Raw genomic sequence first — 15,213 nt, forward strand, 5'->3', positions numbered from 1 at the left:
ATAGCTCTATGGCTACACTATTAAGATATTGATTCTGAGCTGCCAATGATGAATTTATTATCTTAAAAAAAACACCCAAAAACATACAAACAAACAAACAAACACCCCAACAAGCACCTCAACATCCAACAAACACATTTCATACACTGTTTTTTACGCAAATATTTTTGTATACAATGATGCATAATGACATGCTGACCGTGAGACAGATCTCTACATCTCTACATAATATGAAGAACAGCAGTGCGCACATAATTTATGAGAGCAACGGGCGCCTACAATCAACAACAAAAACTATCGAGTCCCCTCTCGGCAGCAAACATTGTGGAGGAAAGTTTACAAGTTGAGTAAACAAACTGGAGGCAGACCTGTAACTATATTAATTTTTCTAATTAAAATAACCCATTAGTGTGCAGGTTGTCCCCTTGGCGAATTTTGAATGTTATTCAGGACAATCAGAAGTCCATCTTGGCAAAAAATCAGTTAGTGTCAGAGGGGTGACTACAAAACTCGAAAACTAGAGTCCTTTTTGATGATCTTATTGGGCACAAAACACCCCTTTCCCGACACCACGCCCCGCCATTTTTTGCTAAAACTTTGATGATTGCTCACGGTAGGGCGCCCTCCTCTGATGACATTTTTAAAACGACAGAGCTTCCTATACCAGTCTTTCGCTATAAGCCCGTAGAGTTATGCACTAGCCCCGCCCGTGTGTCCTGTGTACGTGCATGCAGACCACACAAGCAGGAAATAAACACGCTACGTACCACCGGCGCGCGCGGGGCCGGACACGGAAAAAAACATACCTACCTTATTCTACTCCATCCAGCACCAACCAGCGTCAAACGATCCACGACTAACTTCATATTTACCGATTTTTTTAGTTCCATTGACCTGTTTTTGACAGAAAGAATGGCTTATCCAGGCTACGGCGCTCCTCAGGCACATGCTCCTCCAGTGGCTGTAAGTATAAGACTCTGCAACACAGAGAAGATGTTTGTTTTGTTTTTATGTTTTTGGGTAGGCCTATATTTATAATACTAATAGATAGATAGGCTAGTAGTACTAGTATTAGGGACGTCGCCCGGTCACGTGACTGGCGAACAATTTGACGAAGTTTTAATTTGCGACGGTGTCATATTTCAGTTCCAAAAATTTTTTTTTACGAAATGGTGTAGAATAAAAGTATGTTAATAATGTAAAACTTTTGAGAAATTCGTTTTCTAGTACTTGACAAAATGTTAGAATAATTAGAAATTTACTTTCCGAGAAAAGAGAAGAAAAAATCCGTACTTTTCGTTAATTCGCACCCCGTCAGCGCGCAGTTCATTTCTTGTCCCTGAATTGCCATGCGTGATGAAGTTTTTCTTTGGGCTGTCGTACGGCCGTAAATACGTCCAAAAATATCGAAATACCCCTTAAAATGAAGCTTAGATGTTAGGCTTTTTAATTATGGCTAAGTCCACTTTGCCATAATTAATCTTAAACTATTGAAACAATGTTAAAATGTTTGTTGAAGGGGATTTTAACGATCGCGACTTAGCTCACCATCGCGACGCATACCAAACGAAAGACCGTGTTCTATTCTACAAAATGGTGGCCGTAGCTAAGTTGAGGAACGAGGCGGTTTTCAGCTACAGCGCCTTTTCCATGAGGGGTCGCTCAAGAATCTGTAGCTATTCGGTTGCAAGGTTGTGTACAGAGCTAGATGTCTAGTTTTGACCTCTCGTAAAGAGTCATTCATAAATCCCACTACAGCGCAGTGTACATGGTGACGTCATCGCGCCGAAACCAGACTTGCGCAATGAAGCTGCAAAATGGCAGTTACTGCGCCGCGTGGGTCTTATATTTGTTTACACTCCATTATTCATTCGTGAAGAGCGGACGTGTATTGAGAATTGCAAGTGTTTATTGATCAAAGTGCAGAATATTTGCGGGAAATTTGAACTTTTTAGAGAGAACTTTTGTTTGTTGACAAAGAATATTCACATTATTTTCGTAAAAAAGAAATTGAACTTGTTTTTCGTCCGTCAAAATTGTTTTTTTTTCTTCGGATTTCGGTGATCCATATTCAGCAGTTTAAATTGCAAACTTTCTAATCTCCAATTTCACACATTTTATTCTGCAACTTAGCTTTGTTACTTGATTTTTGACTAAATATTATTAAGTTTTATTGTTATCTTTCAATTAAACATTTACTCTGTTATTTATTGGGGTTATGGGAATTTTGTTCTTGCTGTGCAATAACCTTGAAGGCATCTCACTTTTCTATTCCTTGTCCAAAAATGAAGGGGGTGAGATGTTTACTTTTTGAGATATGCACTTTTGAAAATGCGACATTATTTATTAGTTTTACACAGCAGGTGTCAAATTACGGGCAATTAGGCTCAATTTGCATATTTTGAAAAATAACAATAATTAAGATAATGAGAATTATGTTTTTGTTGTTTAATAACCTTAAAGGCATCTTACTTTTCTAATCCTTGTCCAAAAATGAAGGTGATCAGATATTTACTTTTTGAGCTATGCGCTTTTGAAAACACGAGTTAATTCATTATATCTGGCAGGTGTCAAAATACAGATAATTAGCATGATTTGCATATTTTGAACAAGAAAAAAAATTATTTAGATAAGGGAATTTTGTTATTGTTGTTTAAAAACCTTAATGGCATCTCCCTTTTCTATCCCTTGTCCAAATATGAAGCTGGTTAGAGATTTCCTTTTAGAGATATGCACTTTTGAAAATGCAAGGTATATTCGCTGTTTGTTTATCTCAGCGGGGAGTCAGATTACACGGGTAATTAGGCCTAATTTGCATATTTTCAAAAATAACAATAATTAAGTTCATGGGAATTTTTAGTTGTCATTAAGTAACCTCAAATGCATCCCACTTTTCTACCCCTAGTCCAAAAATGAAGGTGGCCAGTCAATTACTTTTTGAGATATGCTCTTCTGAGAACTGTTGTTTATTCATTGTTTATTTGTTTATACGAAAGATCAAGATATGCACTTTGAGTAATCCCTGGGGACTTTGAGTCCATTTTTGAGGTCTGTTAATTCAAAATCCACGCAATCAAATTGGTTTTTTTCTTCAGTTCTCATAACACTTTTTGCCTGGAACCAGAATATTTCAGTTTTGTGTAACTAAAAAGTCTAATTTGTTAATTAGGATTTTATTAAAATTGTTATTTGTTTGTTTGTTGTTTACTTTAGTTGCTAGGCAACGACCACGACTCTGAACTTGACACTAAATAACCACAACTCTGGAACCCCTTGACCGATTTTCTTCAAACAACCACCAAATAACTCCATTTACTGAATTCTTTCATACTAGCCACATTTCAAAGCTATAGAACAAACATTGAAATTCTGGTTGCCATCCCTACTAGTATACAAATATTGACTGCTTCGAGTGCTTTGGTTAAAACTATGACTCCCGAGGTGATCCCCGGAGCGTTGTATTTGGAAAAGTTTCCGTATGGCGCCACCACTTTTTCATTCGAAATAAAATAATATAGTATCTAATTTACCTGATTGATATATCCCTTTTTGTAAAAATGAGTGAAAAAGTGGTGGCGCCATACGGAAAGTTATCCAAAAAATATTAGTTCTTTTGAAGAGGCTTTGAGAAAAGTATCTTCACCTGTTTGACCAGTTCAGGATCAGTTGAAGGATAACATTCCGTATGGCGCCACCACTTTTTCACTATTTTTACAAAAAAGGATATCTCATTGAGGTAAATTAGATACTATATTATTTCATATCAAATGAAAAAGTGGTGGCGCCATACGGAAACTTTTCCCAGTTGAATCTATTCTGAATCAGTAGAGTGCCCTTTATTGCAAACTTGTACTCCCATTCATAAAACTGTCTCTCAAGGACACAAAACTGCAGAGGTGTGTTGGCATTGACTTGGACTTCCTTTCTTTAGTGAATGTCATGCAAGTGTCTTCAATAGCAGCACAAAAACCCAGTGACAAAACCACAAAACAACAAAAATCTCACGCATAGCTGGCCTCTGGACTTGGCATCTCTCGAGTCCATCCTCCTGACCGCTGCTAACGATGGTTACCAGACCGCCGAGGATGGAGGGTCACTCAGTCTCAGCTCAGGAGGATGGGGGGTTATGATTAATTATTGCAACTTAACTATACTAGCGATATTTTCGACCCAGTAACTCTGCTCTGGTCTGGGGCGAGCGCTGTACTCCTTTTTTCGAAATGTTGTCATGACTCATTACATGCATTACGACCGATAATGACAAAACTACGAAAAAAGGAGTACAATGGCCCAGTTACTGGGTCTATTTTAGATTATTAAATAAATTAAATATATAATTTATATATTTATGTACCGTCATGCAGCCCCACAGTGCCAATACGCTGGACTCCCTCCGCTTATTGGCCCTACTACGCCTACTCCTAGAACTATTTCGGTTTTGTCCGCTATCGTCTCCCGTAACCTCATCTCTCACGACAATAACGATGATGTTTCAATCATGGATCAAATCGCTCTTTTTTTTTTTTTTTAATCTTGCCAAAATTAGGCTCTATGTGTCCTTTGATATCTCATTGTCCGAGGGGACGACAGAAAATCCACTCCGCAATCCCCAAAATTGTTAAAAATGATAAATTCTTACCGTAATTCAGTCCCCAAGTTTTACCATTGCACTACAAATGCCGATTATTCCCGACCGTGCGCGTATTTTTGTCTGGGAAAAAATGACGCGGTGAGATCGATCACCCCTAAAAACGAGGTTGATGACTGCATGACAGAACCACGACGTCACTACTCAGTAGTACGCAAACAAATGTTAATTTATAACTGATTTGAATTGACTTTTTATTTAATATTCCTATTTCAGGATCCACTATGGGGATGGTTTCAAGCTGTGGCAGGCCAAGTAAGTACATACAACAGCTAGAATCATAATTTAAATTTGCAGTTTGCACTTCATTCTACTGTGGATTCCACAGTCTTTTAATACACTTGGTGCGATAAACAATCTCTCAAGGAAAAAAGAATGGTGGTCAAAACAAATTTTGGCGAATGATAACTAATGGTTTTTGAACAGTTTGAGTGTTTTATACAAAGACACTGACTTGTGAATTTTTTTCGAAAAGGTTAATGGCCTGACGTTTTGACCTTAGCTGAGTTTTCTTGAAGAAAGATTTTCTGTGAAAATTTAATTTTAGAAGGTTTTTGAAATATCAATCCAAAAAACAGGTTGTCTGGCTGGTTAGTTCAGTTGTGGAAAGCATTACCATTTAATTTGAGAAATGGACTAATTTAATTTAGTGAAATAACAAGCTACATCAAATTGCTTCTGAGTTTTAAAATAAAAGAGTTACATATGTAAGGGCAAACCCTACAAGTCCAAAAGTTAAAAATGGACCAGTGAAAAAGCTAACTGGTCCTGCTGGCTAGGAACTGAAGAAATTAAGGGCAAATCCTGAATAGTTTTAAGGCACTTATTAACAGCACTTTATCATAATCTTTCTTATTTTTAGGATGGGCAGATTGAACCAGTTGAGTTACAGCAGTGCCTTACAGCCTCTGGCATAGCAGGAACATATCAACGTAAGTTTCTTCCTTCATACTTCCTTCAGAATTTTTTTTTTTTCCCTTTCTAAAATTCCCTCATGAGAAATATAAATGTGACAACAATTAAAGAAGAAAAGAAGTGATAACAATTTGTGAACATGTGCTTTTCAATACAAAACAATACAAAAAGGCATTTATATACAGCTGTTTCATTTACACGTAGATCATTTAATTTTCTTTTTGCGTAGTGTTTTTATGCTTCCCAAAGATTATAGCTGCTCAACCGAGAATGAGTTGAACAATCAACTCCTCTGTGAAATATTATAGAAATATTGACTTCTATGAGGGGCACAGTTACAAATATAGGCCCAAGGCGATGTCAAAACCATGACTATGCCCGAAGCGTAGCTGAGGGCATAGCTTTGGTTTTGACATCACCTTGGGCCTGTAATTATTACTGTGCCCCAAATATTTAGCAGTCAATTGTTATTTTATATACCGATGGATTCTTCTAATCTGTTGCAGTTATTTTTCCTTCCTGTTGTACTAATCTGACATCCGATCTATATTTTATTTGAGTAACTATAAATATAAATATGAATGGTACAACCATGAGTAAAATCTCTTTTGATGGAGTGTTGGTTCTGAAAAGAGCCGGTTTGGTCTCGACTATTCCAACATTATACTCCGCTCGTCTTCAGGAGAATGAACAATATATTCAGTTTCTCCTGAAGATGAGCAGAGTATATTGTTTGAAACGTCGAGACCGAACCCGCTCGTGTATTCATATTTTTATTAATAGTTGCTGTTATTCTCCACACCATGCAAAGCTTCAAACACCATTTATATTTTATTTGTTTGTCTCTCAGAGATATCAGCAAAAAGGCCTAGTCAATAGAATTTGCATGATGCACTGGCCCAAGTAAAAAACTAATAAAAGAATAATTTTTCTGCGATTTGTACAATTCAACAATTAAAGTGCTTTGGATGTTCCTGATGATAATAATAATAATAATAATGATCGGCACTTATATAGCTCTTCAAACAACAGTCCCATGAAGCGCTTTACAAAAATTAATGAGTAAACAGGTAAGTTTTCAGCAGATGTTTGAAAATGTTCTCGTTTGGAGCAGCTCTGATATGGCTAACTATTATATTTATTTTTTTTAAATTTTCAGAGTTCAGCCTGGAGACTTGCCGTGTAATGATAGCTATGCTGGACGTATCCTTTTATTATTGACAATGCCACACAATATAGTATCAGGATAACTTGTTTGTGTGCAATTTCTATTGCGTTTGCGGGAAATATGTTTTGTCATAGTCAAGGTGAAGGCTTAATGTTTATCACCCCCCCCCCTAACAAAAACAAATTTTTGCTGATAATACTGTCATCTTCAAGAAAGAAGTTGTATCGTTGCTTATTATTGAAATAATGCAAATTACTTTATCCAGTCCAGCCAAAAGAGTCGTTTGTCGAATATATCATTTTGGAGAAGCAAACCAACGAGGGTTAAATTTTCAACAAAAACATTTTTTTTTATTTTATATAAATGGCCACATAAATTGTATCAAAAATAAATTTTATATTATAGGGGTGTGATGGAGCACTGTACAAAAACCCAGTATTGTTATTATCATTTTTATTTGCACAAATTGTGAAGTAGGTCTTGTTTTGAATTAATTAATTTGATTAACACACATAGAAATATAAGAGAACAAACTGATTAAACACAAATGAGTATAGATGTTGTCCTTGTATATTTGGTTTGCGGTAACACCATGTGTGTATCTACTTACCAGGTAGAGTTGTTCTTAGGGAACTGTCTTGCTTTATTCTACTGCCGTGGAGTAGATAATCGGAGGTTCGGGAGACTTCTCAGTTCTGAAAAGAACTGTCCTGCTTATTTAACTATTACCAGGGCGGATGGTATAGAAATTAGACTGGACTACTACTTTAGCTTATAGGATCGTAATTAACTGTACTGCCGCGGAGTCAGTTCTGAAATTGGTCTCAACGTTTGGACTAGCTTGCTCTATACATTGATACCTCACCATGCAATGCCTCAAATCCTATAGATGTTGCCCTTGACCATGTTGTGTACAGCGAGATTACTCCGGTAAGATGGGGTTTGCAGAGTTCAAGGAACTATGGACTGTCATTAACCAATGGAAGCAGACGTTCATTCAGTTTGACACTGACAGATCAGGAACAGTACAGGGACATGAGCTGCATAATGCAATCAAGAGTTTTGGTAAGTTTTTTTATACCTCTGTAACAAATTGTGATATTTTATTAGTCGAGAACCAACCACGTGATGTGATACAAAGACGCATGTTCCATGGCTGCACAGCGCAGGGGGTAACTTAAGTTTTTTCAACCGGTGTACGTTATTTTGATCGCTCCTACCGTTGGTAGATTTGCAGCACTTTGTACGAAACAGATCATGAACAGTACAGGGACATGAGCTGCATAATGCAATCAAAAGTATAAAGAGATATGGTAATAGACTGGGGCTCAGGCATGCAACTCTTCCGCGGACCCGCCATTGTCCAAGTTTCATGAAATAGTACTCCACCATTACAAAAAAAATCTGCGTCAAATAAAATCAGGCTCCATGAATGAAAACAAGTTGTGCGGAAGGTTACAGACAAAAGCATTACACAGTCCAGACACAGACGCAAGTTTTCCTCGCACAGCATACATTCTACATTATTTTTGCATGGTCTGGCTCCTTGGTGTTTTTGTTGATTGTTGTATAAGGGAATTCAGGGGATCCAGACACTGTAAGGACCCAATATCAAATATTCTGCTAGCTTCAGTCCTCGCAATCCCCTCTATCGTTGGAAATAAGGCCTATACTGTATCACCATAGAGGTTTACCAACTCGACAAGAATTTCTTGCATCAAGACTAATCAATGCTAAGTTTGGTGGATCATTCATGGATTTATAGTTGATATTTTGACCAATTTGATCCTTGGTGTGTTGATCACTTCACCACACCACACTCGCTCAAACAGTTCTTGTTGGCGGGATCGTGGCTTACAGAAACGCCCTCTAGCGGTGGAAATGGGGCCTACATTGTATTTGGTATTACCATAGAGGTTGACCAACTCAACAAGAACGTCATGTATGAAAACTGATCAATGCTATAAAAGCCTTCTCCAGAAGACGATCAGAGTGTACTGATCGAAGTGTCGAGTTGAAACCAATGGTTCTTTTCAGAACCACCCCAACTCACTTAGAGATTATCATGGATACATGGTTTTACCGAAAACCTTTACTTTTTCATATTTCCACCATCCAGTTTCAAATCTTACTTAGTGGTAAGCTTGGTGGGCCATTCATGGATGTATAGTTGATATTTTGACCGTTTTGATCCTCAGGTTACAACTTGTCTCCACAATGTCTTGGTGTGTTGATCAGACGGTATGAGAAGTCTGGTCATATCACCTTTGATGACTTTGTGTCTTGTGTGGTACGCTTAAGAGCACTCACAGGTGAGTTCAGTTTAGACTCATGTGATAAGCCTGGTTAGCATGGTTATGTTATTAATTTTTTGGTTTTTACCCATACACCGATGTATGTATGCACTTTATGCTCGAGTCTACTTTCCCGAGTCCTGTGAACAAATATCACAGGCATATTACTCGGGTGGGATTCGAACCCACGACCCTTGCAATTCCAGAGCAGTGTCTTACAAAAATTTTGGTTTTTAATATGGGTAAAAAACAAAAATTAATGAAATTCTTTATCACCGATGCAAATTTAACATCATCTCTTATATAATTATGTTATCAATCATTAGATGAACATTTAAAGACATCCAGCTAAAAGCCTGTGTTATGCTTTCTTTTTTTTTTGCAGCCACTTTCCAGAGTAGAGACACACAGCGAAATGGTTACGCAAATTTCCAGTATGATGATGTAAGTGTTTTTTTTTTTTTTGTGTTTGGAGTTTATTAAAGGCACTCGGCACTCTTGGTAACTACTCAAAAAATTTAGTTGGTAATGAGCAATGACGAGCTGTTGATAGAATACAAAATTGTGAGAAAAAAGGTCCCTCTGCAGTATGCCTACCAGAGTTTTTGAGAAAGGGATAATTTGTGCAACAAGGGTAGTTTTTTTTCATTATTCTGTTGCAAATTTCGATGACCAATTGAGCCCAAATTTTCTGAGGTTTGTTATTATGCATATGTTAAGATACACCAAGTGAGCAAACTGGTCTTTGACAAGTTCACCAAATATGTCCAGTGCCTTTAAAGAGACTTTATTATTGTACATGGTGTCTCCGCAAACCTTGATTGATTACTGAGATGCAGTAAGTGTTAACAACATTTACGGATGAGAATAATAATAATGGTTTCTTAAATAGACCGATTGCATATGACGTCACGCTCTCAAAAAGGAGGCAGATCGTTGGACAATAGCTGTTCTCTGTGTGTGAAAAACGTGCACCTGACCTCAGCTTACCTGTAGCGTTTTGCATTATGCAAAGGGGGAGCTATTGCAGAACGCGCCTCTGAACAATGCGCGCAATTTCGGGTGTCAACTGTGTTTTGTGCATGTTTGTACATGTTTACGATTTTGACACCCAAAATGATACCAAGGAGAGGCACATGTGAGTACGCTGTGCGTATTGAGAGGTCTATAGCGCCCATATCCGTCACTCAGTGACGATATCTACGTATTTGTGTCTAATCAGTTTGTAATCTTGTATTTCTAATATGTCGGGGAATTGATGATAATAATCAAACCATAACATTTCATTTCATTTCATAATAATACTAATAATAGTGACTTCTTAGATAGCGCTCATATTGTCACTCTGTGACGCTCAAGAGACACTAAGAGACACTCAAGGCGCTTCAACATTCAGTATTTTCCTGCAGGGTGTGTGGGACTAAGTTTTTGAATTATGAGACCTACTCCTTTTAACATAGCACCACGTAATGGTTTGCAAGGTGCTGTGGCACGACATGCTGCCAATCAAACCAGGAACACTGGGGCGAACCCCTTCTTTTTCTACTAAGTGTACTTGGTTGTTTTACATCCATAATACAACACACGAGACCAACGGCTTTACGTCTCTTACTTGCTTAGTGTATGCATGCGAAGTGTAACAACGTTCATGTGTCTGTGCTATTTTTTGTTTTTCCCCATGTACAGTTCATTAGAAGCGTCATGACCATTTAATCTCTCTCGATCTCTGAATGAGAAATTCATCGCTGATGTGTAAATACTCAAAAGAAGCTGACACCAGTTGTAAAAAAGTGGTTAACAACACAGAAACAAATAATGAATTCAAACCTTTTAACACGTAGTGATAAAACTTCTTGTAATAAACTTTGTATTGTGTTGATGTAATGCACTACCCCCCCCCCCCCCAAACTGTAGGCCTGTATGCTTCGTTTTTGAAAGGGCAAAGGCACCAAGGCATGTTCTCCTTGGTAAAGGGCACCCTATGAGCAAATTGTAAATTTCTACTGGTGCATTTAAGGGTACCAAGGCATTGACCAGGGCCCAATTTGATAGAGCTGTTTATGCACAAAAAGTAGCTACAAAGCACAATAAAATTATGCTTACCAGAATAAGGTTACCAGCCAAAGTACCATGTCACATGTACACTTTGTGACTGGTATCCTGCTTATTTTCGCTAAGCAGAAAGGTGTGGAGCATAATTCTGTACTTAAGCAACTCTATGAAATTGGGGCATGGAGGCAATCGCCTTTGTTGCCTCCGTGAAGTTATCAGGCCTGCAACTGTCTATGCACTGTGAGTGTTAAGTACAAGTGGTTAGTATTCAACTTGATGTCATGGACACTGTTCTTGATATTTTAACTTAATGATGTGTCCTTGTTATTGTTCTTAACAGTTCATCAAGTCTGTCTCTTGCCTGTAGGAGGACGACTGATCGCTATCCTATGACAAGCCCATAGTTTGTTAGGTTTATTTTGTTATATCTCGGGGTTTATTTCTTATATTATCTCTGGGTTATTTTCTTACATCTTAAAATTGTCCTTAAAATATACGATCTTACCATCCAGCTACCAATTTCACGAAACTTTACGCCACTGTTTAAGTCCACTTGCACAATGTATAAACGTTGCGCAAGTGGATTACACAGCTGCAGGGATGGAAGACAAAACCCTAATATTTCCTCACTTATAAGTCGGAGGGTTTTGTTCACTGTTCTTCAGGACAAGCCAAGTATTACATATAAAACAAAGTATTTTCTAGATTTACATTTTAAAATTTGCACAACTAAAACATTAGAAAACAAGGAGATGATTAGCAGTTCATCTTGTTTAAGATTTAAGTCTTTCATTTCGATTGATATTACCACTCAACATTTTTGTGAATTTCCATAATAAAGGGCCAAAGGTCATGTACTTCAGAGATGTTAATTTTGCATTAGGGATAAAGAAATTAATTTAGATTTTACCCTTACACTGATGTGTATTAAACAAGGTTTATGTATACTCGGTACTTTCGCGAGTTCTTTGAAAAAAAATCCACAGGCAAATCACTCGTTTGGTATTTGAACTCACGACCTTTGTACTGCAAGAGCAGGTGTCTTAACACTAGCCCACTGAGCTAAACCCAAGGCTGTTTATAGTCATTCCAGTTTCATAGAGTTCATTGAACAAGCTCAAAAGTTTTAAGGAAAACTAAATTACGTGGTTATGACAAACTTAAAGCTAAGTGTGTTTATCTAGAAATTAAAACTTCAATTTTGTAGTAGACCCTTCCCACGAAATAATGTAAATTGCAAGTCATGCGTGCGCACTAACACTTTGGTTGGCAAAATGAAAGAACATTGTGACTGTTTGTAATGGGATGATAGTGGCGTGACGCAGACGGGTTTGGCGTCTACTTAAAGTGCACGTCTCTATGGCGTTTGCCAACCAACAGTGTCTGTGCACATGTTTGAATGTAATAAGGGTATTTCATGTGATGGGTCTATTGTAATGTACCTGTACACATAGATATAGATGTTCACTTTTTATTTTTAACTTAAACTACTTGTATTTTCATTTTGTTCGTTTTGTCTTAATTTCTAAAGAGATGGTTATAAGCAGCTGGTTATAAGTAACTGATAAATAGACCCTTTTCGAAACCACAGCTTTGGCTCCAGATTCGACTCAGGATAGCTTTGCTCTGTTGTTGTTTTGATAATTGCACGTGCTTTGCTACGTGCTCAAGGCTTCAGATGTGAGAACGGAGCCTGAAGCTGGATCGAAAGCCGAAGCAGTGGATTTGAAAAGGTCCATAGACATGCTTGATAGGCGGTAGTCTTGGTGCAAGGCGATCTTGTTTCTTATCACTCAACTATCGTGTTTCACACTATCCAAACTATCGTACCCGTTGGGTGGAACCCTGTGTGAAATTTAGGAACGTCTTTCATCGAGACTTACTTATAAGTAGCCAAGGAAGTGCAGCCCAAGAAAACACAGTTTAATGTTCACAAATAAAACATGTTTTTAATATCATTCAAATATGGAGCACATACATGTAGGTTTTTCTTTTTAGTCTTGGGATGGATTTTATTGCTTTGTAAAATCAACACCTGGACTATAATAATGTAGTTTTACTATACACACTGTTACTGACCATGAACAAAACATACTTTGAACTGTGCCTATGTATCATTTAAACAAGTATATTGTGAGAAAAGTAAAATCAATCATGTAGTTGAATAAAAATATAGTTAATAGTGTCTATTTCGACAATTGATTCGTGTACACAATTCATTGCATAAAACAAATTATATTACATTTTCTATATATTTTACTTAAATGCTTGTTGTATGGCTAAATGATAGCAAGGATATAGTTTACTGCCAGAACCTGCTGAAGAATAAATTTCCAAACAACTTTAACAACTATTCACTCCTTGCTGTTCAGATCTATTTAGAGCCTCTAATTGTGGACAGCACTGAACAGAAGCATTGTATAACCCCTGTATTGCATGATAATGCAATGACACCTTTATGCAAACATGTGTACAGTTATAAAGTGGTACATTGTAAACAATTGTTTTTATAACAGCTCTATAGAAACATATACAATACGACAAATGATAATATCAATGTTTTACATGTATTTTTGGTCATCGTTTGCATTTCAGTTTTTTTTCTCCAAATCTTTTATTATTGAACAAAAGTTATAATGGCAAACAAGGTTAGGTTAGAAGCAGTGATGTAAGACAATGTTCAATTGTAGAATTGCATTTTTTATTGATTCTCATGAGAATAATAAACTTGTATAACTTTGAAGTTCACCTTCAACCTCGTCTTTTTAAAATGAATATAAATGTTTCTGGTTTTTCTATGTGTCATTTTAAAAAGGTAATTTGGAGAATTTGAACCTGCATTAGCAACCTCTATTTTCAAAATGACCTAACTAGCCCTTACATTGGCAGTCTGCCTATTTGTTTTTCAATACAAAAATTGATTTACAAATATTGTATATTTGTTGCTGCTGTATGTAAAATACTGCAAAGTCCACAGTGTGACCACTTATTTGTTACTTAAAGCCATTGGACACTTTCGGTAAACGGTATTATCCAAGGCCCACACTTCGTGTACCACAACTTATATATAAAATAACAAACCTGTGAAAATTTAGTCTCAATCGGTCATCGGAGTCGGGAGAAAATAACGGGAAAACCCACCCTTGTTTTCCCGCGTTTCGCCGTGTCATGACATGTGTTTAAAATAAACCTGTATTTCTCGCGCTATGGAGAATTGATATTGTTTTAATGCTTTCTGAAAAAGTAAAGCATTTCATGAAATAATATTTCAAGATAAGTCTTTCACAATTACCTTCTGTAAACCCTGTACATTATTTGTAAATCTGTGAAGTTTTAAAAATAAATTCTGTACCGAAAGTGTATAATGGCTTTAACTCACACAACCGGGTTGGTGTACGTTCGTGGAGTGAATGGTACTCTACTCTCTCTAAATGTAAAAGAGTAAAAAACACCACTCTGTAATTAATGCTTTACATTTAGCGTTGTCATTCATATGGCTCTTTAAAAAGAATGGTGGTTATTTCACTCTTTAAAGACCCTGGACACTATTGGTAATTTTCAAAGACCAGTCTTCTCACTTGTTGTATCTCAACATATGCATAAAATAACAAACCTGTGAAAATTTTAGCTCAATCGGTCATCGAACTTCTGAGATAATAATGAAAGAAAAAATACCCTTGTCACACGAAGTTGTGTGCGTTTTGATAGCTGATTTCGAGACCTTCAAGTTCTAAACTTGAGGTCTCGAAATCAAATTCGTGAAAAATTACTTCTCTCTCGAAAACTATGGCACTTCAGAGGGAGCCATTTCTCACAATGTGTTATACCATCAACCTCTCCCCATTACTGGTCACCAAGAAAGGTTTTATGCTAATAATTATTTTGAGTAATTACCAATAGTGTCTACTGCCTTTAAGGGGAGTTTCACTCCAGGACAGAGTAAAAAGTCACTCAAAAAGATGCAAACTTCAATCTAAAAGAGTGGTAGACCACTCAGAAAAGAGTTGTCCGTTATATGGCTCTTCAGAGAGTGCTTTTTCACTCTTTACGTTTAGAGAGTATATTACATCATTTGCAGACATAAACGAAAGTTCTCCCAAGTATTAACTACACAATGTTTACTTTTACTGAAAGAA

At 36.9% G+C, this 15,213-nt stretch overlaps 1 protein-coding gene across 2 annotated transcripts; it reads left to right on the forward strand.

Moving 5' to 3' along the window:
* Positions 1-745: 745 nt before the first annotated feature.
* On the forward strand, positions 746-13,832 carry LOC117299857 (grancalcin-like). 2 transcript variants are annotated; one of them, XM_033783425.1, is made up of 8 exons: positions 746-963; positions 4,865-4,903; positions 5,511-5,580; positions 6,723-6,766; positions 7,649-7,796; positions 8,930-9,043; positions 9,411-9,469; positions 11,418-13,832. In XM_033783425.1, the coding sequence occupies exons 1-8, from the start codon at positions 913-915 to the stop codon at positions 11,442-11,444; spliced, it is 552 nt and encodes a 183-aa protein (XP_033639316.1). In that variant the 5' UTR covers positions 746-912; the 3' UTR covers positions 11,445-13,832. The 2 variants fall into 2 exon arrangements, with proteins under 2 accessions (XP_033639316.1, XP_033639317.1); XM_033783426.1 differs by lacking the exon at positions 11,418-13,832 and adding an exon at positions 10,712-10,964.
* Positions 13,833-15,213: the final 1,381 nt, after the last annotated feature.

The sequence above is a fragment of the Asterias rubens genome, chromosome 15, assembly GCF_902459465.1.
Source record: "Asterias rubens chromosome 15, eAstRub1.3, whole genome shotgun sequence".
NCBI classification, from domain to species: Eukaryota; Metazoa; Echinodermata; class Asteroidea; order Forcipulatida; family Asteriidae; genus Asterias; species Asterias rubens.

Excerpts from the sequence above, each read along its gene's own strand:
- LOC117299857 (XM_033783425.1), top strand. The coding sequence starts at position 913 with ATGGCTTATCCAGGCTACGGCGCTCCTCAGGCACATGCTCCTCCAGTG. Across the intron at positions 6,767-7,648 it reads TAATGATAGCTATGCTGGAC|CGAGATTACTCCGGTAAGAT; the intron begins GTATCCTTTTAT and ends TGTTGTGTACAG. Across the intron at positions 7,797-8,929 it reads TAATGCAATCAAGAGTTTTG|GTTACAACTTGTCTCCACAA; the intron begins GTAAGTTTTTTT and ends TTTGATCCTCAG.